At 38.0% G+C, this 22995-nt stretch overlaps 1 protein-coding gene across 5 annotated transcripts; it reads right to left on the bottom strand.

Annotated features, from left to right (window-relative positions):
- Nucleotides 1-1117: 1117 nt before the first annotated feature.
- Nucleotides 1118-22982, bottom strand: LOC101125823 (zinc finger protein 583). Of its 5 annotated transcripts, none has more exons than XM_031003868.3 (5): nucleotides 22538-22982; nucleotides 19862-19959; nucleotides 12870-12996; nucleotides 12515-12610; nucleotides 1118-4071 (listed from the first exon to the last, which is right to left on the bottom strand). In XM_031003868.3, the coding sequence occupies exons 2-5, from the start codon at nucleotides 19868-19870 to the stop codon at nucleotides 2594-2596; spliced, it is 1710 nt and encodes a 569-aa protein (XP_030859728.1). In that variant the 5' UTR covers nucleotides 19871-19959; nucleotides 22538-22982; the 3' UTR covers nucleotides 1118-2593. The 5 variants fall into 5 exon arrangements, with proteins under 5 accessions (XP_030859728.1, XP_055226689.1, XP_055226690.1 ...); XM_055370714.2 differs by having other exon boundaries at nucleotides 12515-12613; nucleotides 22538-22942; XM_055370715.2 differs by having other exon boundaries at nucleotides 20544-22933.
- Between the last annotated feature and the right edge of the window lie 13 nt (nucleotides 22983-22995).

Genomic DNA, 22995 nt, shown 5'->3' with positions numbered 1-22995 from the left:
AGCCTCACTTTTTTTTTTTTAAGAATCATTTACATTGTTCTATGTGTATAATAGAATCTGGAGGGAAAGACATTGTGTGCCGAGTTTTTGAACTTCAAAATAAAATTCTACTTTTCCCAATTAAAATTCTGAAGTTGACAAATTGCCTACCAGAGTTTGTACAAACTCATGCTCTTTTAAATTAGTGCATAGTATCTCTTTTTGTATGTTTTCAATGCAGTTTTATTAATCTGATATTGAAAAAAATAGTATTTCATTGGCCTAAACTGTATTTCTTCTGATCCTAGGGAGATTTAGTACTTACCACATATTTATTGGTCACCTGTTGCCTCTTCATATCCTTTGACTATGAGCTGGAGAAAAGCGTCATTTCCTAAGGGATTTTTATGAGCAATTTTATGTTAAGGATATGAATTCCATAGTTTATATGTGCTGCGATAATTTTCTCCCATTCTTAGGTTTAAAAAATATTGTATCTTTTACTATCTTTTATCATATAAAAGCTTTATAAAGTTCTTGTACAGTCAAATCTATGACTTGTTGATAGGAGGTGGGGAGGCTTCTGAATCTCATGTTTAGGAAGGCCAGTCTCATTCCATGATTAGAGTGTGTCACAGAGTCCTCTAATCACTGTTTGTTCCACATTTAGATAAAGCACTTGAAAGTAACTTTCACATATGGAAAGAATGAATTATTGTATAGAGCACGATAAATTTTTCCAAAACTGTTAAACCACTGATGGTATAGGTCACTTTTGTTATAATTTTCTTTATATGTGTAACAGCATGAATATGTATGTTCACACATACATGTTAAAACCTTACAAAATTTATTAGAATTTTGTTAGGTAGAATCTGTAAATTAATTCATGGGCTACTGACATCAGTATGATAGTGAATCTGTCTTACCATATAAAGGATAAAATATTTATTCGTCTTCTTTTTCATCCTCCATTAAACTTCCGTCATTCTGTTTGTATCTATAGTCACATGTGAATTGATCACTGCATTGATTATATGCCAAAAGACTTCTGGGGTCAGGAAGTAATATTTAAAGAGGTCAGATGTAAAGAATCAGGGAGTGGTTTGAATGTTGGAGAAAGGGAGAACACATGGTCTGCTGAAGGTATTCATATGTATTTTAAACTTGATGCATACAGAATCAAACATGTTTGTGGGCCAGTTTATGAGAACTGACCTACAGTTTTGGTTTCTTTTCTTCACTAGTTTTGAAGTTTTAGTAATTTAACAACCTTTATTATTTTAAATGACATAGATTTGATATAATTCATTCACCCAGATTTAGAACAGGGGTTCAAGCTTATACTGTATTTTCCACTCATCATTGGTTACTGACTGTTTCAAGATTTCTTTTTAATTTCGATTTTGCCTTTGTTTACATGTAAATGATGAATACATCTCAGTAAACTGTCTTATTAAAAATGACTTTTTAGGCCAGGCACGGTAGCTCACGCATGTAATCCCAGCACTTTGGGAGGCCAAGGCAGGCAGATCACCTGACATGAGTTAGAGAAAAGCCTGGCCAACATGTCAAAACCCTCTCTCTACTAAAAATACAAAAATTAGCTGGGCGTGGTGGTGCAGGCCTGTAATCCCAGCTACTCAGGAGGCTGAGGCAGGAGAATCACTTGAACACGGGAGGCGGAGGTTGCAGTGAGCCAAGATTGCACCACTGCACTCAAGCCTGAGCAACAGAGCAAGACTCCATCTCAAAAAAAAAATACTTTTAAAATAAGACATTAGCATCTTAGAACTGTTAAATATCCAGTGAATGCTGATACAAGCCACCATCTTACCCTATATCATGGACTCTAATGTAAATCCTACTGTTAGATACCCTCCTCACCTACTTTTAGAAAAATGCCTACCATTCCTAATAATAAAAAAAAACTTCACAATCTCTCAGTCCTGAGCTGCTGCATCTCTTTTTATTTCTGAGATAATCATGGCTGAGATGATTTGCTTTCTATGTATAGTATGGTTATCTTTTTACTTTACATTATGGTTTTAGTAATTACTTTATGCTAGGCACGCTGCTGAGCAATTTACAAGCATTATTTCATTCTTCTATTAACTTCTGAGGTAGAACCATTATTATTCCCACACTATAAATAAGACTGAAGCTTACAAAGCACAAAATGCTGCCCCCAAATTAGAGGGCAGAAAATGGAAGTGCAAAGATTGGAACCCAGGTCTTTTTGATCCTGGAATATGTATCTTAATCCTGGATAAGTATTCAGAGAATGAGATGGATAGTGACACAAGATAGAAACTTTGGAAGGTAACCTGGAACAAGGTGTTAGAGGCTAGGTTTTTAGGCTATTTTGAAGAATGTGTGCTTTAACTTAAAAACCATGGGATGCCACTGAGGAATTTTAATGAGGGAGAAATGAGATTAAACATATTTTTTAAAATAGAAATTTGGTTGCAATGTGGACATCTGACAGAGACAATGGTGAATACAAGGAGACCAGTTAGAAAGCTACTCGAGTATCCCATGTCAAATATATTAATGTGCATTGGACAAGGATGATGGAATGGAAATGGATTCAAGAGGTGGATTCCAGAAATATTCAGGAGATGAAACCTACAGGTCTTGGCAACTGATTTGATGTGGAGGGTGAGGGAGAGGAAAGAGTCAAGAATGACTCCATAGTATGAATTCTCTCATGATGAGCAAGATGTGCACGCTGCCTGAAAGATTTCCTGCAATCTTTACATTCATAGGGTCTCTCTCCAGTATGAATTCTCTGATGTAGAGTAAGAGATCCACTATAGCTAAAGGCTTTCCCACAAACATTACATTCATAAGGTTTCTCTCCAGTATGAATTCTCTGATGTTGAGCAAGGCCTGCATTCTGGCTAAATGTTTTCCTACATTCCTTACACATATAGGGTTTTTCTCCAGTATGACTTCTCTGATGTTGTGCAAGTGATGAACTATTGCTAAAGGCCTTCCCACATTCAATACATTCATAGGGTTTCTCTCCAGTATGAACCCTCTGATGTTGATCAAGGTATGCAATTTGGCTGAAGGCTTTCCTACATACTTTACATTCATAAGGTTTTTCTCCAGTATGAACTCTCTGATGTTGAGCAAGGTGTGCATACTGGCTGAAGGCTTTCCTACATTCCTTACATTCGTAGGGTCTCTCTCCAGTATGAATTCTCTGATGTACAATTAGGTATCCACGATGGCTAAAGGCTTTCCCACACACATTACACACATAAGGTTTCTCTCCTGTATGAATTCTCTGATGCTGAGCAAGAAATGAACCATTACTAAAGGCCTTTCCACATTCAATACATTCGAAAGGTCTCTCTCCAGTATGAACTCTCTGATGCTGAGTCAGGTGTGCAATCTGGCTGAAGGCTTTTTTACATTCTTTACACTGATAAGGTTTCTCTCCAGTATGAACTCTCTGATGTTGGGCCAGGTGTGCATTCTGGCTGAAGGCTTTCCTACATTCTTTACATTCATAGGGTTTCTCCCCAGTATGTATTCTCTTATGTTGCGCCAAGTTTGCACTCTGGCTGAACGTTTTCCCACATTCAACACATGCATAGGGTTTCTCTCCAGTATGAATTCTCTGATGAAGAGTAAGGGATGAGCTCTGGTTGAAGACTTTCTCACAATCATTACATTTCAAAAGTTTCTTTTCTACATAGACTTTCCTATGTTTCATTTCAACAGATTTTTTTCGGTAACTTTTCTTTTGTGGTTCATGCTTATGTGCTTTTTCTTTGGTGGGAAAACTCTGTTGTATATCAAAGATTGTATCCTGGTGGAATGTTTGCCAAGATTTGTTATATGCTTTATTTTGAACTTCTGGAAGGATTTCTTTATGAGTGATGATTAATTGACTAAGATGTACCTCTTGACTTCCCAGCTGGTTCTTATACCAGTCCTCACTTTGACAGTCTTCTCTCAAACTGGGATAGTCAAGGCTATAACTAAGATGTCTTGCTCCCACTGTCACAACTTTGGATGATTCTTCATATGTCTCTTGCTTTGATGAAAATTCACTGTTTTTAAATACATACTCCCAACCTAAAAGATATCAAGAAACAAATGTCTTTTGTATTTAATTCACTAGAAGAAATTTCTAAAACAAAAACATGTGAATAAAATACATCACAAGTTAAAGGATTTAAAAGCTTATAATGCATTCTAAAATAATGACATTATAAATAATAAGAACTTAAGAGAGTTGATTAAGGAAATAATCATTGACAACCAGTAAGGTAAATATAAGAACAAAACAAGGTGGTATTCTAAACATCATAATCATCTTTTTATATCTAAGTTAATAACAGACTTCAAACACCTTTCCTCTCTTGTCATAGGTTATCCTGCATTCAAGCTAAGTTATCTTTTATAAGCCAGTTTTATGATGTTAATATGATTAAAAACTCCATTGGAATCCCAGGCCTAAAAACAACACTAGGCAGTATTAATATGCTTATTAGGATACATGTAAAACTTTATGGTTGTTCATATTGTTCATAAAACTCTATGGGTAAACATCTGTAGTTAGAAAAAAGTCTTCCAGAAAATCATTTTCTATGTAACAAACTCCAACCACATGTAAACTTTCAATTGATCCCTGCAGCTAAGATGCCTTCATATAAGAGTAGTTTTGTATCAAACTGCTTGGTCTTACTAACCTAGCACAGAACTTAGTCTGCCTTCCCCTGTCCAGTTCCAAATCAGATCACTTCATTTTTCTGCTTAAGATTTTCCTGTAGTTTCTTACTACATTTAGAATAAAGTGAAAATTCCTACCCTGGTTTATGAAACTCTACATGACCTGGTGTTCTCTGATCTGATCTTCTACTACTCTCTTGCTTGCTTACTCCACTTCAGTCATACGGGAATTCACTTTATTTCCACTTTAGGAGCACCAGACTTGCTGTTTCTCTGCCTGAAAAGCACCTTCCACAGATATCTGCTTGATCCATTCTCTCACTGCACTTCTTCACTTGAGGTTCTGTCCACATATTACCTCTTCAGTATGGCCTTTGCCGAACATCCAATATGAAGTATTCCACACTCTTATGATTCTCTTTCCTCCTGCTTTGCACTTCATAGCACTTAACTTATTTAATATCATATTACATGTTAACTTACTCTCTATTCTTATTAGAATGTAAACATTCATGTGCAGGAACTTTTTTTCTCACCCTTGAACACCCATTGCCTAAAATAGCCTGGACAGATAGAAGGTGCTTAGTATCTTTGGAATAAATACTGAATCAATAATACATAAAACACCACACTAATTCATCCTCTTATTAGAAATGACATGCTTGCATGAATGGGGTAAATGTCTGAAACCAAATGGAATATTACCACTAAACTTAAATATTACAGTGGATAATGATATTTGGAAGGAAAAGAATCTGAAGGCAACATACTTAAATTGAGGCTGCTAATTCCGCTGTGCTGCCTCAGTGCCCTTCCAAATTCCACTTTCCTCTCTAAACAGTTGCAAATCACACCCATGAATGCCCTATAAAAAGTCAACATGAAGATTAAATTCTGAAGACTGATGGGTCAAAAAAGAAATATGAAATGACTGCCAAGGAGCAATGATCTAATTAAACCCAGAATTAAGTTGATAAAACTATAATAAGGAAGTAAAAACATAGGTATAGTCATTGATGAATACTAATTCTCATTAGACTGAAAAGTTAAGGATGGATATTATAATCGTTACAGGCATGATTCTTACATTTTAGAGTGTATCAGAATTAGATAAAACTTGCTAAACTACAGATTGCTATACCCCACACACAGAGTTTTTGATTGAGTTAGTGGAGGTTGAGGGCTGAGAATCTTCGTTTCTAATAAATTCACAGGTGGTGCTGCTGGTCTCAAGAAGACATTTTGAGCATCATTGCACTATAGCACCCACTGGAAGCATAATATGAAAAGGTACAACAAGCCAGCAGATAAAATAAAATGGAAATATAAAAAATATTCAAACATCCCAAAAGAAGATAGAGATGAGCAAATATTTTTTAATGAGAAATATTAAAGAGAAAACAATAGTAGACTCAACTCAAATTATATAAATAATTAAATATTAATGAACTCCTTATTCAGTTAAAAGGCAGAACTTATAGGAATCAACAAAATGAAAGACACAATTATATGCTGTTTATAGAAACCTCAAATTACATATAAGAATACATTAATAATACAGATAAAGAAAGATGTAACATGCAAACAGTAAGCATAAGGCTAGACTAACTATATTCATGTCAGATAAAACAGACTTTAAAACTGAGTATTACCAAAGATAGAGACATATAGTAATAAAAGGATCAATTCATCAGAAAGAAATAATCTTTAATGTGTGTGCACCTAATATAACGCCTCAAATTACATAAAACAAAAATTGAAAGTGTAAGAAATAGGTAATCCTATAGTCATAATAGGCAACTAACACAAGCTTTGCTCAGAAACTGACAAAACTAGGAAAAAATAGTAACAAAGAGGATCTCAACAGGGTTAAATACTTTGATCTAATTTATATTTATACAACACTACACCCAACACTTGTAAAACATGTATTCGAGTGCACACAATGTGTTCAGTAAATAAGATAGACTATATTCTGGGGCATAAACCAAGTCTCCATAAATCTCAAAGTACTGAAACCAAGATGAGTATGCTCTCTAACCTCAACAGAAGTTAGAGGTTATTGATTTTTAAATCAATAATACCTAGTCAACTCCAAACATCTGAGAACTAAACACATTTCTATATAAATCATGGGTCAGAGTATACAAGAGAAATTAGAAAATATCTTGGTTGATAATGACAGTACAACATATCAAAATCTGTGGGATACAGCTAAAATGGTACTTAAAGGAAAAATCTACAGTTTTCAAATGCTTATGTTAGAAAACAACTAGAAGTCTAACAATCAATAATCTAAGATTGTCACCTCAAGAAGTGAGGAAAAGACCAAAGTAAACTTAAGGAAAGTAGAAGAAAAAGTTGAGAAGGAAAATTAACAATATAGAAAAACAACAACAGAGGAAATAAAACAAAAGTAGGTTCTTTTAAAACATCAGTTATCAAGAAAAAAAGAACAGATATCAGCAACACCAGAGGAGTTATCATTACATAGCCTACAGCTGTTTTTTAAAAACGTTAATAAATTGAAAAACTCAGATGAAACACAGAAATCTCTTGAAAGACACAGCCTACCAAAGCTGATTCAACAAAGATCAGATAACCTGATTAACCCTATATCCATTAAAGTTGTTATGTAAAAAAATACTTCAGGCCCAGATGTCTTCATTGGTGAATTCTATCAAATATTTAAAGAAGAAATAATACCATTTTATCCAAACTGTCAGAAAATAGAGAAAGATAAACACTTTCCAACTTGTTTTCATAAGGCCAGTATTATCTTGATACCAAAACCAGATAAAAAAATTATAAGAAAGTAAACCTGCAGGCTGGGCGTGGTTGGCTCATGCCTGTAATCCCAGCACTTTGGGAGGCCGAGGCAGGCAGATCACGAGGACAAGAATCGAGACCATCCTGGCCAACATGATGAAACCCCGTCTCTACTAAAAATACAAAAATTAGCTGGGCATGGTGGCGCATGCCTGTAGTCCTAGCTACTCGGGAGGCTGAGGCAGAAGAATCGCTTGAACCCGGGAGGTGGAGGTTGCAGTGAGCCGAGATTGAGCCACTGCACTCCAGCCTGGTGACAGAGCAAGACTCCGTCTCAAAAAAAAAAAAAAAAAAAAGTAAACCTGCAGACCAATGTAGCACATGTACATAAGGCAAAATCTTTAATAAAACTGTGCAAATGAAATCTAGGAAAATATTAACAGCATGATCTTGACCAAGTAGAGTTTATCCCAAAAATGCAAGATTGGTTTCACATTTGAAAAATCAACGTAATTCACCATATTAAAAGGTTAAAGAGAAAAAAATCACATGATCATTTCAATAGATGTAGAAATAGTATCTGATCCATTTATTATAAAAATTATCAGCAAACCAGGAATAGAAAGTAACGTTTTCAAACTGATCAAGGACATCTAAGAAAAACTTACAGCTTACACTGACTTAATACATTTCCCCTTAAGATTGAAACAGCACAAGTACATTTCCTCTTACTCCTTCAATTACACATTATATAGGAGGTCCTAGCCATTGCAATATATCAAGAAAAATAAGGTATAAGGATCAGAAGGAAAAAAAAACTGTATTTGTAGATAGCATGATTGTCCATCCAAAAAATCCTCATGGACCTACAAAATAACTGTGAGGGCAACTATTAAATGAATCTAGCGAGGTCATAAGATGTAAAGCTAATATAAAAACCAATTTACATTTCTGCCTACTAGTGGCAAACTATTAGAAAACTGAATTGTTAAAAAAATTCTATTTATTATAGCACTCAAAAAACTATTACAGACTTAGGAAAAAAAATTTAACAGAGTGCCACTACACTGGATACTGCAAAATATTCTTAAGATAAATTTTATTATTTTCCCTTTTTCTTCTTCAGGCAGAGTCTTGCTATGTTGTCCAGGCTAGTCTCCAAGTTCTGGACTCAAGCAATCCTTCCAACTCAGCCCCCCAAGTAGCTGAGATTACCAGCGCACACCATCACACCCAACTTCAAGACATTTTTAAAGACTAATAAATGGCTTAATAAACCATACTTATATTAGAAGACTCAATGTTAAGAGGTCAGTTTTTTTCAACTGATGTACAGAATCAATGTAATCCCAATAAAAATCTAAGTTTTTTGAGCAGAAATTCTCAACTTCATTCTAAAATTTATATGAAATGCAAATGATCTAAAACAGTCAAGGCAATTTTACAAATTGCACTATCTGGTATCAAAACTTACTACAAAGCTACAGTAATCAAGGCAGTATGGAACTGGTGAGACAATAGACATATAGATCAATGGAACAGAAGACATTCCAGAACTATACCCACACATATGTGGTCAAGTGATGATCAGGAAAAGTAGCAAGGTGATAGAATTAGGAAGGGAAAGTCTTTCCTGACAAAGGGTCTTGGGGCAACTGTATATCCATATGGAAAAAAAAATGAACCTCAACCTTTACCTCACACAAGACACATAAATTAGCTCAAAATCATTCACAGAGCTAAATATAAATGCTAAAACTTTAAAACTCCTAGAAAAATATCTCTGTGACCTGGGAGTAGCAAGAATTTCTTAGATATAAGAAGCACCAACCAAGACAAATTAATAAATTGGATTTTACAAAAATTGCAAACTTTGCCTCCAACAGAGGTGGCAGCAGAAAAACAAAAAGGCAAGCCATAATTGGCATACATATAAGCCAATACATATAAATGATAAAGAACTTGTTTTAAGACTATATGCAGAACTCTTACAACTCATAAGATAAACAATCCAATAAAACATGGGAAAAATGTTTGAACAAAGATTTCATAAAAGTTCTATGCATGGCCAGTAAGCATATGAAAAGAGGCTCAACATTATTAGTCATTCCAGAAATGCATATTAAAACCACAATACAACCTTTAGAATGACTAAAATTAAAAATACTACTGACGATACCAAGATTTGGTGAGAATGTGGATTAACTGGAAGTCTCATACACTGCTAGAAGAATGGTATAATTCCTTCAGAAAACTGACAGTTTCTAACAGAGTTAAACATATACCTATCATATAACTCAGTTCTTCCATCTTAGGTATTTACCCCCCAAAAATAAAAATATATGTTCACACAAAGTCCTATACATGACAGCTGCATAGCAACTTTATTTATAATAGCCCCAAACTGGAAACAACCCAAATGTCCGTCACCAGGTGAATGGATAAATGAAATGTTGCATTCATACATGCAACAATATAGATAAATTTCAAGATGATTATGCTGAGTGAAATAAGCCAGACATAACAAAATACATACTGTATGATTCCATTTACTTTAGATGCAAATTAATAAAAAATAACAAAGATCAGATTCATGTTTGTTTGGAACTGGGAGTGGAGAGTAGGATAGATGGAAAGAGACACACGCAATCTTTTGGGGTGATAGAAATACTAAATGTCTTGATTGTGGTGACAGTTTCATGGGTATATGCAAGTGTCATCAAACTGTATAATTTATATGTATCCAGTTTACTGTATGTAAATAATTCCTTAATACTGTCTGATCAAATACAATAAAACCAGAAAACTCTCTTTTAAACAACTCCGGGTGAAAGAAAAAAATTTTTAAGGTAGATTATCTAGTATGAACAGCAGTAACAAAAACACTAAGTATCAGAATCTACAGGAGATAGACAAAGATAAACTTAGAGGAAAATTCATAGTCCTTAATAATCTCATTACTAAATAAAAGAATTAAATTAATAGATTAAGCTCTCATTTCAGCACTATAGAGGTCAAAATAAATAAGAAAATTAGAAGGAAAGAATTAGTAAGGAGAAAATATTTTATGAATTAGTACAGAAAAAAACACAAAATTGGAAAAGAATACAAATACATAAATCCATAAACTAGTTCTTTAAAAATAAACTGATTTATGAGTAGAGTAACCTAATAAATGTATTCTTTTTTTTTTTGAGATGGAGTCTCACTCTGTCTCCCAGGCTAAAGTTCAGTGGTGCAATCTTGGCTCACTGCAACCTCCACTTCCTGAGTTCAAGTGATTCTCTGCCTCAGCCTCCTAAGTAGCTGGGATTACAGGAGCCTGCCACCACACCTGGCTAATTTTTGTATTTTTAGTAGAGGCAGGCTTTCACCATCTTGGCCAGGCTAGTCTTGAACTCCTGACTTCATGATCCACCCATCTCGGCCTCCCAAAGTGCTGGGATTACAGGTGTAAGCCACCACGCCCGACCAATATATTCTTTTAAAAAAAGAATAGTTATACAAAATAAAAAATTAAAATTGGAAACCATTATACATATAAAAGAAAACTAATTGTAGATTACTTTGCTCAAATTCATGAAATCTGATAACCTAAATGAAAAGGACAATTATCTAGAAAAATTAAAATGCATAAAATTTAACCAAAGACAGGCTGGGGGCAGTGGCTGATGCCTGTAATCCCAGCACTTTGGGAGGCCCGGTGGGCAGATCATTTGAGGTCACAAGTTCAAGACCAGCCTGGCCAACATGGTGAAACCCCATCTCTACTTAAAATACAGAAAAATTAGCTGGGCGTGGTGGTGCATGCCTGTAATCCCAGCTACTTGGGTGGCTGAGGCAGGAGAATTGCTTGAACCTGGGAGGTGGAGGTTGCAGTGCACCACTGCACTCCAGCCTGGGCAACAGGTCAAGACCTCATCTAAAAATATATATATATTAACCAAAGACAAATTATAGAGATGCCATTTACCATGGAGGATACTGAGAAAGTTATCAAAGATTCACTTCCCCACAAAGGCCTCAGCATCAGGCTTTATCTCTCAAACTCTTAAGACCAGTGATCTCATTCATTCACCCTGACATCTCTAAATCAGACTATTTTTCTGAGCCCCCATCTTCTAAACCAGTTGCATGTTGCATTTCTTTGCTTGGAACTCTCCTCATCTTATATATATAACCCTCTTATGTCCACAGCCAAATTTTTCATCTTTCCTCCTATCAACTTATTCTTCTGATTGTTTCTACTAAGTGTTATCATCTTCTAGTTACCGAGAATTGAAAATAAAATTGGCTTTCTTTTTTCTTTGTTGGTGTATAAGCCTCTGAATAATCCCAAGAATTTAGCAGAATCCTCTTCTCAAAACATAAAGTCAATGAGGCTTGGTAAAGGAATAAATAAATAAATAAATGCATCAATCCTTCAATCTAAAAGGAATGAGTAACTGAGAAAGGAAAAAAAAAGACAAAACAAAAAAAACTGGCTTTCTTTTTTTTTTTTTTTTAGACAGGCTCTTGCTTTGTTACCCAGGCTGGAGTGCAGGGGCACGATCTCAGATCACAGGCTCAGGTGATCCTCCCACCTCAGCCTCCCACGTAGATGGGATTACAGGCGCGTGCCACCAGGCCTGGCTAATTTTTTTTTTTTTTTTTTTTGTATTTTTAGTTTTGCCATGTTGCCCAGGCTGGTCTCGAACTCCTGGGCTCAAGTGATCCACCCACTTTGGTTTCCCAAAGAGCTGGGATTATAGGCACCTGGGTTTTTAAAAAATGAAACCAAGCAACTTGTATAAAACTAAAAGGCAAGGACAGGGAGATGCTGTGACATTTGGATCCAACAATAGGAAAATGGGTTATCAGAGAAGATTACTGTCAGAGAAGACTGTAACTTGTGAGAGAATATAGACAGAGAGAACAAATTGAGGAGCTCATACTAAAGATGCCTCAATATTTCTTCCCAGGCTTTGAGTCTTTAAGAAAAGCTACCCAGGAAACGTCAATTATGAACTGAAATCTTTCAGAATTGCTGAGTTTTTCCTGGCAATGGCTTCTGTCTCCCTATTTCTCTCTCACTCACCAGGGCATGGGCCTCTTGTTCCCTCCTTCTTCACCATCCAGGGCTCTTTTCCTTGCTCCAATAATGAGATCACATCTGGCTTAGAAACAGAAACTCCTGCTTACAAAAAACAAAAGGGGAATTAGGCAGGTCTATAAATAAGATCAAGTTTCTGCATCATCAAGAAGGTGGGAGAATAATGGGAGGGAGCTGAGGAATAAGAATGGGGAAGATGAAGCTGCCAATTCTACAAATTCAACCTATTTTGGGAAGCACAAGAAAAGGAAATTTAGTGAAGCACGTCAGAGGTTTCCCAAATATTACATTGGAGCTCAGTCCCATGTACAGATTCTGAATTAAGGGGAGATGTCCTTACCCAATGATACCAAGCTCCTGTAGTTCTCCAACATCACTTTCCTGTACAAATTCCTCTGAGCAGGGTTCAGCCATTCCCATTCCTCTTGAGAGAAATTTACAGCCACATCCCCAAATGTCACCAAATCCTGAAATGACATAAACACATTCTTGCTCAACTAGTGTTCATGTCCTCACATGAGCCTAAGTTAAAAAGTTAAATTGTCTATACTTTTAGAGAAAAATATTGCACATAGCAAAACTTTCTGACAGTATCTTAGGTTCTGAGCAACACATGTCAGGTAATTGCTAGATGACTTCTTTGTGCTTTGTTTTGATATTCTGTCATGGAAAGTATACAATTTGAGAAATAATCCTACTGGTAGAGAAAGGATTTATCACACACACAAAATTGGAAAACAACAGAACACTGTAAATCAAGTATAAAATATGTTATTCATACCAAATGCCAGAGTATTTCTCAATACTGGAAAATCAGACACACCGGGGCAGTAAAGAGCTTAGAGGAGGAAACAGGCTGAGTTAAGCTTTATAATGTGTACATGGTTGAATCTGGCGTTTTTCCAAACTCAGTACAATGGAATGGTCAATGTTCCAGAGACATCAATAGGGTTGTATAAAAATATATATAAATATGTTTGATGCTTATATTGACTTTCCAAAATTAAATATATAATAGAAACAGTAAACAAAGTTATATACTGACTTGCAAAAATATGGCTTAAATGTATACCATAACAGAGAGCAATCAAGAAGCTGAGTGACAGATTACCTGATGTGTGAAAGTATGCCACTGAATTTGTGCTTGGTGGCAAAGACAACATTTGCCAACCAGCTGTCAAAGTGATGCATCTCATCTCACTGATGACATAAGGTATCTCACGTATTTTTTACATTTCATATTACACATTTCACAATGACAACCTAGGTCTTGTGTGTGTTGAATTTTAAACATTTGTTTTACACAAATTCCTCTCCTGTAGATGGTTTAAATGAATGGAAGGCATATGCTTTAGATGACCAGCAGCTTGGTGTCACAAAAGGTATCTGAATCAGGCCAGGTGTGGTGGTGCATGCCTAAAGCCCCAGGTACTCAAGAGGCTGAGGCAGAAGGATTGCCTGGGATGCTTGAGTCCAGCCTGGGCAATATAGTGAGACCCCATTTCTAAAGACAAACAAACAAAAAGGTATCTGAATCAAAACAAGAAAAAATTTGTCACAGATAAAATGAAGTTGATCTCAAAGACTATGACTTCTAATGTCTTGAGAAGAAGAGTGATATTACAATAAATGTTTGAATCTGTATAATCAGTACTTGATAAGAAGGAATCAAAGAAGTACAATAAAAGTTACTTCAATATGGGACAAATGTCCATTGGAAATAAAAATTTTCCTGAGACTGTGTGTAAGAGGCGACAAATGATTGCCTAACAGCTCTTGATAACCCCACTAAGTTGTAAAGATAGTTGGTAACTTATAATCATGCTACATGAGACAAAATAATAGTAATTTAAGCACTATTAATTTACTTAGTGAATGTCTCCAAGTCTGATAATAAAATGCATCAAAAAATATCTACAGCTCTCACTAGAGAAACATACACAATTGTGCCTGTTTGATGAGCAAGAGAGTTTTTAAAATGTTACAGTACAGCTCCCAAATAATACTACCGAATGTTGAATTAAGGATCTTTAAGATAACACGGAACAAGACCTAGTTTGCTCCCTAAAAATTAAAAATGGGTCTTCTTCCTAACAAGATAAATCAGCTCAAGACTTATCAGGGCTTGTTGTATGGTTAGGCATATGCATCTTGGTTTTGACATGTCACAGAGCAAAGCCTGCTCTTAAGCTGGGCTGACATAGAGATGGCATTCAATGGTACACACCTGAACATACTGATTTCTTAAATACTGAAATACTGCCACACTCATTGATAAACAGCTACTTCACTGAGTGCTGCTAGTGACCACACCAGATTTCTCCATATGGAATTCAGCAACTGAAGATTAATGCCCAGCATGGCAGCAAACTCCAGGTTCCCAGCTAGGATAAGTTCTGCTGTGTGCCTTTGCCTTGTTGGTTGTCAAATATGAACATCACCCCTACTCTTATATGACTCTTTGCAGAGTAATGCTCCTATTGAAGAAATACTCAAATACATCAGTGATTTTATTTAGAAACCTTTTTAATGGAAAAAAAAATGAGTCAATGTTAATTGCTACTGCCGGAAAAATGCACAAAAATGTTAAGGAGGTTATCTATAAAGGAAGCAAAAGTATGGCTCCAAGAAATATCAATTACACGCATCAGCTGCTTAAAAAGCTTCTATCTCTGAAACATTTCTTAATACAAGGAAATCTGAGGAAGTGACTTGTAGCTTCAAAGAAGGAAAGGAATGTGAATCAGGTCTAAAAATTAAAACTTGTGCTGGATAGGCCTGGGCACTGCTAATCTTCAATTCTACTGTAACTCAAACACTTCAATACAAACTCTTTAAAATTTTGTGTGGGAAAGTGTTCCACACACATCATTTATTCTGTAGACATTAGTGAAGCAGCTTGTGCTACACGAAGTCCTTAAGAGACATTTTTTAGCTGCACACATGAACTAATAGATTCTGTGTTTTAACTATCTGACATTTTCCTCTCAGCCAATGAGACCATGAAAACCTTGTACATTTTTTTATATTTACTTTGATTTAATTTAAAAAATTGCCATCATTAAAGAAACTTAAAATATACTTTCCAGCATTTCTACCCTCAGTGATTTCCCCCACTCCTTTGTTTTAATTTTATTTTTTGGGAGACAGGATCTTGCTCTGTCGCCAAGGCTGGAGTACAGTGTCACAATCATGGCTGATTGCAGTCTCAACCTGTCAGGCTTGAATGATCGTCCCAATCTCAGCCTCTCAAGCAGCTGGGACCACAGGCACTCATCACCAGGCACAGGTAATTTTTTTTTATTTTTGGTACAGATGATGTCTCACTATGTTGCCCAGGCTGGTCTCAAACTCCTGGGCTGTAGCGATCCTCCTGCCTTGGCCTCCCAAAGTGCTAGGATGCTGGGATTGATTACAGGGGTGAGCCACCTCACCCAGCCAATTTTTTCCCTTTTTAAGTTAAAGAATTGGAAGTCTTTCACCCCCATGCCTACTCCCATGTCACCCTACCTCCTAAAAGCAATTATAATTTATAGTTAGTATAATCTGCTCAAACGGTTCCTTATACTAATGTCTATGATTATGTATATATTTCACTTACTGATAATGTCACTTTTATTGGCTGAGTACTATTATATGGTATAATTATGCCCTATCTTATTTACTAACCCCCATGCTTATTTTCAGTTGGGTAAATCTTAATTTTTGTTGTTGTTGTTGTTTGTGTTTTTGACATGGAGTCTTGCTCTGTCGCCCAGACTGGAGAGCAGTGGTGCGATCTTGGCTCACTGCAACCTCCACCTCCCATGTTCAAGCAATTCTCCTGCCTCAGCTTCCCAAGTAGCTGGGATTACAGGGGCCCACCACCACGCTCAGCTAATTTTTTTGTATTTTTAGTAGAGATGGGGTTTCACCATGTTGGCCAGGCTGGTCTTGAACTCCCGACCTCAGATGATCCACCCACCTCGGCCCCCCAAAGTGCTGGGATTACAGGCGTGAGCCACCACACCCGGCTGGATAAATCTTAATTTTTTACTATGATGTTGCATAGGTCTTGAATTATTTTCTTAAAATAGATTCACAGACGTCATTCTCTCCATTGAGACCAGGATTTCACAAAATTACTTAACCTCAAAAAAATTTTTAATTACACTATTTTGACCCAGCAACAATACGGTCAAATTGTTTTTGAACTGAAAAAACAATTCAGGGTGGGAGTAAAGTGTTGGCTTGCACTTGAAGACATACTCGAAGAGTTCTTCAGGTATTAGTAATACAGAAGGAAAATGGAAGCATGAAAACACAGGAAGAAATTAAGAGTTCTAAAGCAGTAATTATAAATACAGCAATAAGAATATTGTGGAGTTAAATCACCATAGGCATCTTATCCTGTTCAGGAAGTGATAAGGGTACTAATCATAGGAGGAAGATTACAGAAGAAAGAAGGATTACTACATATGAGTAATGGATGAATATTATCTTAGAAAAGCCACTAAAAGAACAATAAAAATTATGTATAATTACTAAAATAATAAGGAAAAATACCTGACTTAACCAAAAAAAAAGCAAAAAAGGAGAAACAAAGGAAAAAAGAACAGATGGGATAAATAGAAAACAAACAAATACAGTAGCTTTAAACATGTATGTATAAGTATTACATTAAATATGTAATAAACACTAAAAGATTAAGATTATGAGGCTAGCTTTCTTAAAACTAGCCAATTATATGCTGCTTACAAGAGGCATACTTTAAATATAATCTTTAAAGGCAGAGGTTCTCAAAAACCATGCATTAAAATCATCCTGGATACCTGTAACCCAGCTACTTGGCTACTTGGGAGGCTGAGGCAGGAAGACAGCTGGAGGCCAGAAGTTCAAAACCAGCCTGGGCAAAATAGTGAGACCCCATCTCAAAAAAAAATAATCATCATCCTGGGAAACCCAATAAAAATGTGTTTTCTTAGGTGCCACCAAGAGACCATGATTCAGGAGGTCTGGGGTGGGGTCCTGGAAACAGCATTTGGGCTAATGGGTTCCATCTATTCTATACATCATACTTTCAGCTTTTTCTTTCTTCTGTTACCAAATCAGTAGCAGGAAAGAAGAGGTGGCTAACTCTAGCTATCCTGGTCTCACTCACAGATAAGGAATTCATCTGAATGCCTATTACCAACCAGGCACTATTCTAAGAGTCAGGAATACAAAGGTGAACAAAACAAAGTTCCTCCTCTTAATATTCTAACAAAGGAGAAAAACATTAAACATAAGGTCATACATGTCAGGTAGTGACATATGCCACAAAAAACAAAAGAAGGTAAAGCGTGATTAAGAGTGATAGGCTGTTTATTGTAGATAATATAGTCAAGGTAAATCTAAATGAAGAGGTAAGGTTTGAACAACAATCTAAATGAAATGGGAGAGCAAGCTATGTCAACATGTAGGGGGATAGGGGAGCAAATGCAAAAGTCCAGAGACAAGAAAAAGCACAATAAGTCTGAGGGGCAGCAAATTCACAACTGTGATTAAAATGAAGAGAGGTAAATACTTGTAGAAAATGAGGTCTAGGAAAGCCAGGACCTGAAGCACAAAGGGCCTTACAGGCCATGGTTAGGACACTGGATTTCATTCCAAGTAAGATAGGAAGGCAATGAAGGTTCTGGGCATGGGAGTGAAATAATGAGCCCCATCACAGACTCGCTACAGTGTCCCTCATCATTTTCTACCACCCTCTTCATATCATCACTCATCATCATCGACATTACTGACCCTCAATTTTTATTACAACTTCTTACATCTGACTCAGTCACTAACTGGTTACGTGGACATGTCACTTTCTTCCCCTGGCCTCTTTTTCTTCATCTGTAGAATGAGAAACTTGGACAAGATCACCCATAATTATCTTCCTGGCTTCACTGTTTTATAAGCCTAAGACTGTGCTGTCTAATACACTAGCTACTAGCTACATACGGCTAAATTTAAATCAATTAACATTAAAAATTCAGTTTCTCGGTCATGCTAGTATATACAAGTCTTTGTAGCCACATCTGGCTAGTGGCTACTATGTTAAACACTGCAGATATAGAACATTTCTATTGTCAATCATCACAGAAAGTTCTATTGGACAGTGCTGTACTAGTTGATTTCTGCATCTGCCTCACCTTACTCTTTCTCCATTTTCCATATTTTAACCTAGAGGTGTGTGTGTGAGTGTGTGTGTGTGTGTATATATATATATATATTTAACCTATATAATGCATTTAACCTCTATGTATTTTTCTCTAAGTGCAGAGAATTTTGTTTACTAAATGAATAATCCATCCCTTTCCCACTGATTTAAAATAATATCAGTACATCATATAATAAACTAGTATACATTAAATTCTATGAAGACAAAGACAGGGCCTATTTATCACAGCACTTAGCACAAAGTCTTTATTTTTATTTATCTTTATTTATCACAGCAATTAGCACAAGGCCTTTAATAACTATATGTTCAGTGAATGAAGATTTCCATTCTTATGGAATTCTTATACTTGGATTTGTTTCTTAACATTATATGTTTCTTCTGGCTCCATTCCACACTATCAACTGTTTTCATTATTATAGACATATACAGCTTTTATTTTAATGCAGATTCAAGTGCTCTCCCATTAGTCTTTTCCAAAACAAAGTTCTGCTATTTTTTACATATTAATTCCACTAATCTTAACTGGATGACCTAGAATAACATAGCTGTGGACACTCAGAATGTCCCTAAAATGGTACCTCATTATTCCCTGGAATACTGTTCTTCAAAGCCCACGGAGTGCCTGGAAAAATCCCTGCCCTAGCTGACCCACACTTTAATATTCAAGACTCAACACATCTCACTCCTCAAAATCACTTTGAGCAAGAGACTTTGCCCTGTTCTGTGACTAAGACCACCTGATAACCCTCCTGTCATGCCTTCTTTTCAAACCTAGGTCTATGGAAAAGCTTTATTTATGCTAGTGGTTACATCTGAACATACACCTCAGTCTCAATGAATCAACTTACTATAATGAAGGTTTACATATGCCAATGAGTGTATTTTTGCATCTTGAGAGCTTCTAACAGACACTAAACCCAGAGGAGGTGCTGAACTATTTCTTGAGTGAAGATAAAAATGCTGGCTGTGGAAAAAAAGATAACTAGGCTTTTGGAGACTTTTACTGGAAAGCAAGATATGAGGAACGAGTCACTGGATGAATGGAACCTTATTAGGTTGCAGAATTTTGGAAGAAAAACAAAATGTTCGTATAACCTAAAAAATAAGATGGCATTTTAGGGAAGAGAGAAGAAATGCTTGCTTACCTTGGACATGGCTTTAAGGATTCCAGAATTTGACAGTTCTTCTGTCCTACTCCTTCAGCTCCTCTCTGGGAGAGGGACAGTATCCTGAGAAAGTCGAGCTGGAGAAGGAAAAGAAACCATAAAATGCCAGGCCTGCCCTGCAGCTCTCAGTATCATCAGCCTAGAAACCTTTCCTTCTCTTTCTCCTTCTTTCCCCAACCTCAGGAGTAAATTAGAGGTATCACTGAGAAAGTCATTTATATCTAAATTTACAATTCTTTTTCCCACATGCTTTGGATCTTAAGAATACAACATACGGGCCAGGCGCGGTGGCTCACGCCTGTAATCCCAGCACTTTGGGAGGCCGAGGCGGGCGAATCACGAGGTCAGGAGATCGAGACCATCCTGGCTAACACGGGGAAACCCCATCTCTACTAAAAAACACACAAAATTAGCCAGGTGTGGTGGCGGGCGCCTGTAGTCCCAGCTACTGGGGAGGCTGAGGCAGGAGAATGGTGTGAACCCAGGAGGCGGAGCTTGCAGTGAGCCAAGATCGTGCCACCACACTCCAGCCTGGGCCACAGAGCGAGACTCTGTCTCAAAAAAAAAAAAAAAAAAAAGAATACAACATACATGTTCTGTGTTTAAGTTACCTCCCCATTTATAATTTAAAACAAAAACAGCAATTACAGAATGGCATTACCAAGCAAAGATCTGCCCCTCTTTCACACATGAAGGCTCTTCATCGGAGTAATTATTCAAGGCATCACGGTAATAAGTAATTAAGCCAAACTGGAAACCAGTTCTAACTTTTAATTCTTTCCACCCGATCATGATGTTGAAAGGAAATATGTTCCCACCCTTTCTGCAAGGATGACAGATAAAGCTACAAAGTGAAATTTCTCAGAGAAAGTATCTCTATACACAGAGTGAGTATCAGAGGGTCCATGTGGTGTGGTGGACACTCGATCAAAGAGTCAAGACGGCCTACTTCTGGTCCTGGCTTATGACGACCCACAACTGAAAACTAATCTCTTGACTTTTCTGGGCAATCTCCTCAGAGAGAAAGAAGGAGAGAGGGAGGGAGGGGCAGGCTATGCTTGAACAGTCATCCAAACCCCCTATGGTGCATTCTTGTCCAGCAGACCTCACTGCCTTGAAGAATAAAGCCATTACCTATGAAGTGGCATAACTCAGTGGTAAGAACTACTAGGCTTAAGGATCAGAACACCTGGTCTCAAACAGCCAAACCACCACATGCTACCTATACAACCTCTGGCAAGTTAGGTAACCACCGCAAACCTGTTTCTCTATCAGTGAAATGGTAACTATTCCCTATCAATTGTTGGGAGGATTCTGAAATGATCTACATAAAGCATTGAGCACAGTGCTCAATTTTCATCTTTCTGTCATTTATTTTCATAAACAGCACATGGTAGGTCTCCCATTCCTTTTTCCTTTTAAATTCCTCACATGCCCCCAGAGACTAAGAGGGATGGAAAAACTACTGTGCCAGAGGACAAGCAGCCAGCGTGGTCAGCTTTTCAGGCTTAAGGCTGAGGCTCCTGTCTGTCTCTCCCTTTTCAGCTCTCGTCCCTCCCTTTCTCCATCTTTTCCCCTTTATCTCAATCTTTCTGTCTCTCCACCACAACAGCAGTCTCCCAAACCCCAGAGCACACCAGCATCTCCAAGCACCCACACAGCTTCCTGCCCACACAAATCACAGACAACAAACCACACAGTTTCTCATTCTGGCACCTCCCCTGGCAACCTATGGACATGCCCCCACATTGTAGCCCGCCCTGCTCTCACAATGGGTCATATAAGGCCATTCTCAGTCACACTGTCACACTCACTGTCGGGATGACATACAGTGCTAAGTCACACCATCTCCCTCAGTCTCACATAATCACACACACTGTCATGCACAATCTCAAACACTGTCACATACAATCTTAGTCCAACAACAAAAACTCTGTTCACATACAGTTTCACATACAGTGACACAGTCTCACACACTGTCACACAAATTCTGTCGCAGTTTCACGTGGTCCCATATCAACAGCCACACACCGTACACAACCACACATAGCCTCACACACGGTGACATGGTCTCACATACTGTCACAGTCTCATCTAGTCCTACACACACGGTCAAGCTCTGTTCACAAAGTCACACACACTCACACAGTCTTACATTATCCCACACACAGTCACACACACAGTGACATGGTCTTACACACTGTTCACACGTGGTCTACACATAATGACAGTTTAACACTGTCACACATTCCCAGTCTCACACATGGTGATGTGGTCTTAAGCACATACAGTGTCACACAGTCCCACACGGTCCCATATACTGTCAAAGGCTCCCGCATACACCGGGGCAACGGTCTCATACTGTCGCACACATTCTCACACCCAGTCTCATATTGTCACACACAGTCCCACATTTGTCCCACATGGTCTCACACTGACACACATATTCACACACGGCCTCACATTCTCACACTGTCACACACGGTCTCAAATTCTCACACAGTCACACATGGTCTCACACACGGTTCCACACTGTCAAACACATTGTCACACACGGTTCCTTAATGTCTCACACATTCTCACACACTGTCACACACGGTCCCACACATGGTGGCATGGCCGCTCCCGGCGTCAGCTCCATCCCGCGCTCCTCACCGCCTCCTCCCTCCAGTGGGCACCTCCTTCGGCGCGGTCTTTGGAGGCCGAGGCTGGGCCAGGGCCCGGGCCAGGGCTCGATCCTGGCCGGCAGCCGCGCTCACAAAGGCGCCGCAGCCCTAGGGCAGGCCGCAGGGGCCGCTGGGAAATGGAGTCCGGGGCCGGCGCGGCGCAGAGGATGCTGGGATGTTGGCCGAGGGTCCGGGGCGGCCGCAGATCCCGCCGCTCAGTTGCGGGTAGTTTCTGCTGCGCCCCTTTCCCTAGTAAGCCCACCTCCGCTGGCCTTCAGAATCCCACCCGGACCAGCTGAGCCCTCTCAGGCCGTTCGACTGTCCGCTCCCCCACCCGTTCCACCCGAGGCCTGGGAGGACCTGCTCTGACTGCGCAGGCGCAGCTGGCTCAGGTCCCCAAAGGCTGCCAGGCCGGGGTGCTAGCGCGGTGAGGCGCACGCGCAGTGG

The sequence above is a fragment of the Gorilla gorilla genome, chromosome 20, assembly GCF_029281585.2.
Source record: "Gorilla gorilla gorilla isolate KB3781 chromosome 20, NHGRI_mGorGor1-v2.1_pri, whole genome shotgun sequence".
Classification (NCBI taxonomy): Eukaryota; Metazoa; Chordata; class Mammalia; order Primates; family Hominidae; genus Gorilla; species Gorilla gorilla.
Note: the sequence above shows the minus strand (reverse complement) of the source record. Positions and strands in the feature narration are given on the sequence as shown.

Excerpts from the sequence above, each read along its gene's own strand:
- LOC101125823 (XM_055370714.2), bottom strand. Across the intron at positions 12,614-12,869 it reads CAGGAGCTTGGTATCATTGG|CAGGAGTTTCTGTTTCTAAG; the intron begins GTAAGGACATCT and ends GTTTTTTGTAAG. Across the intron at positions 4,072-12,514 it reads AACAAGAGGCCCATGCCCTG|GTTGGGAGTATGTATTTAAA; the intron begins GTGAGTGAGAGA and ends GATATCTTTTAG.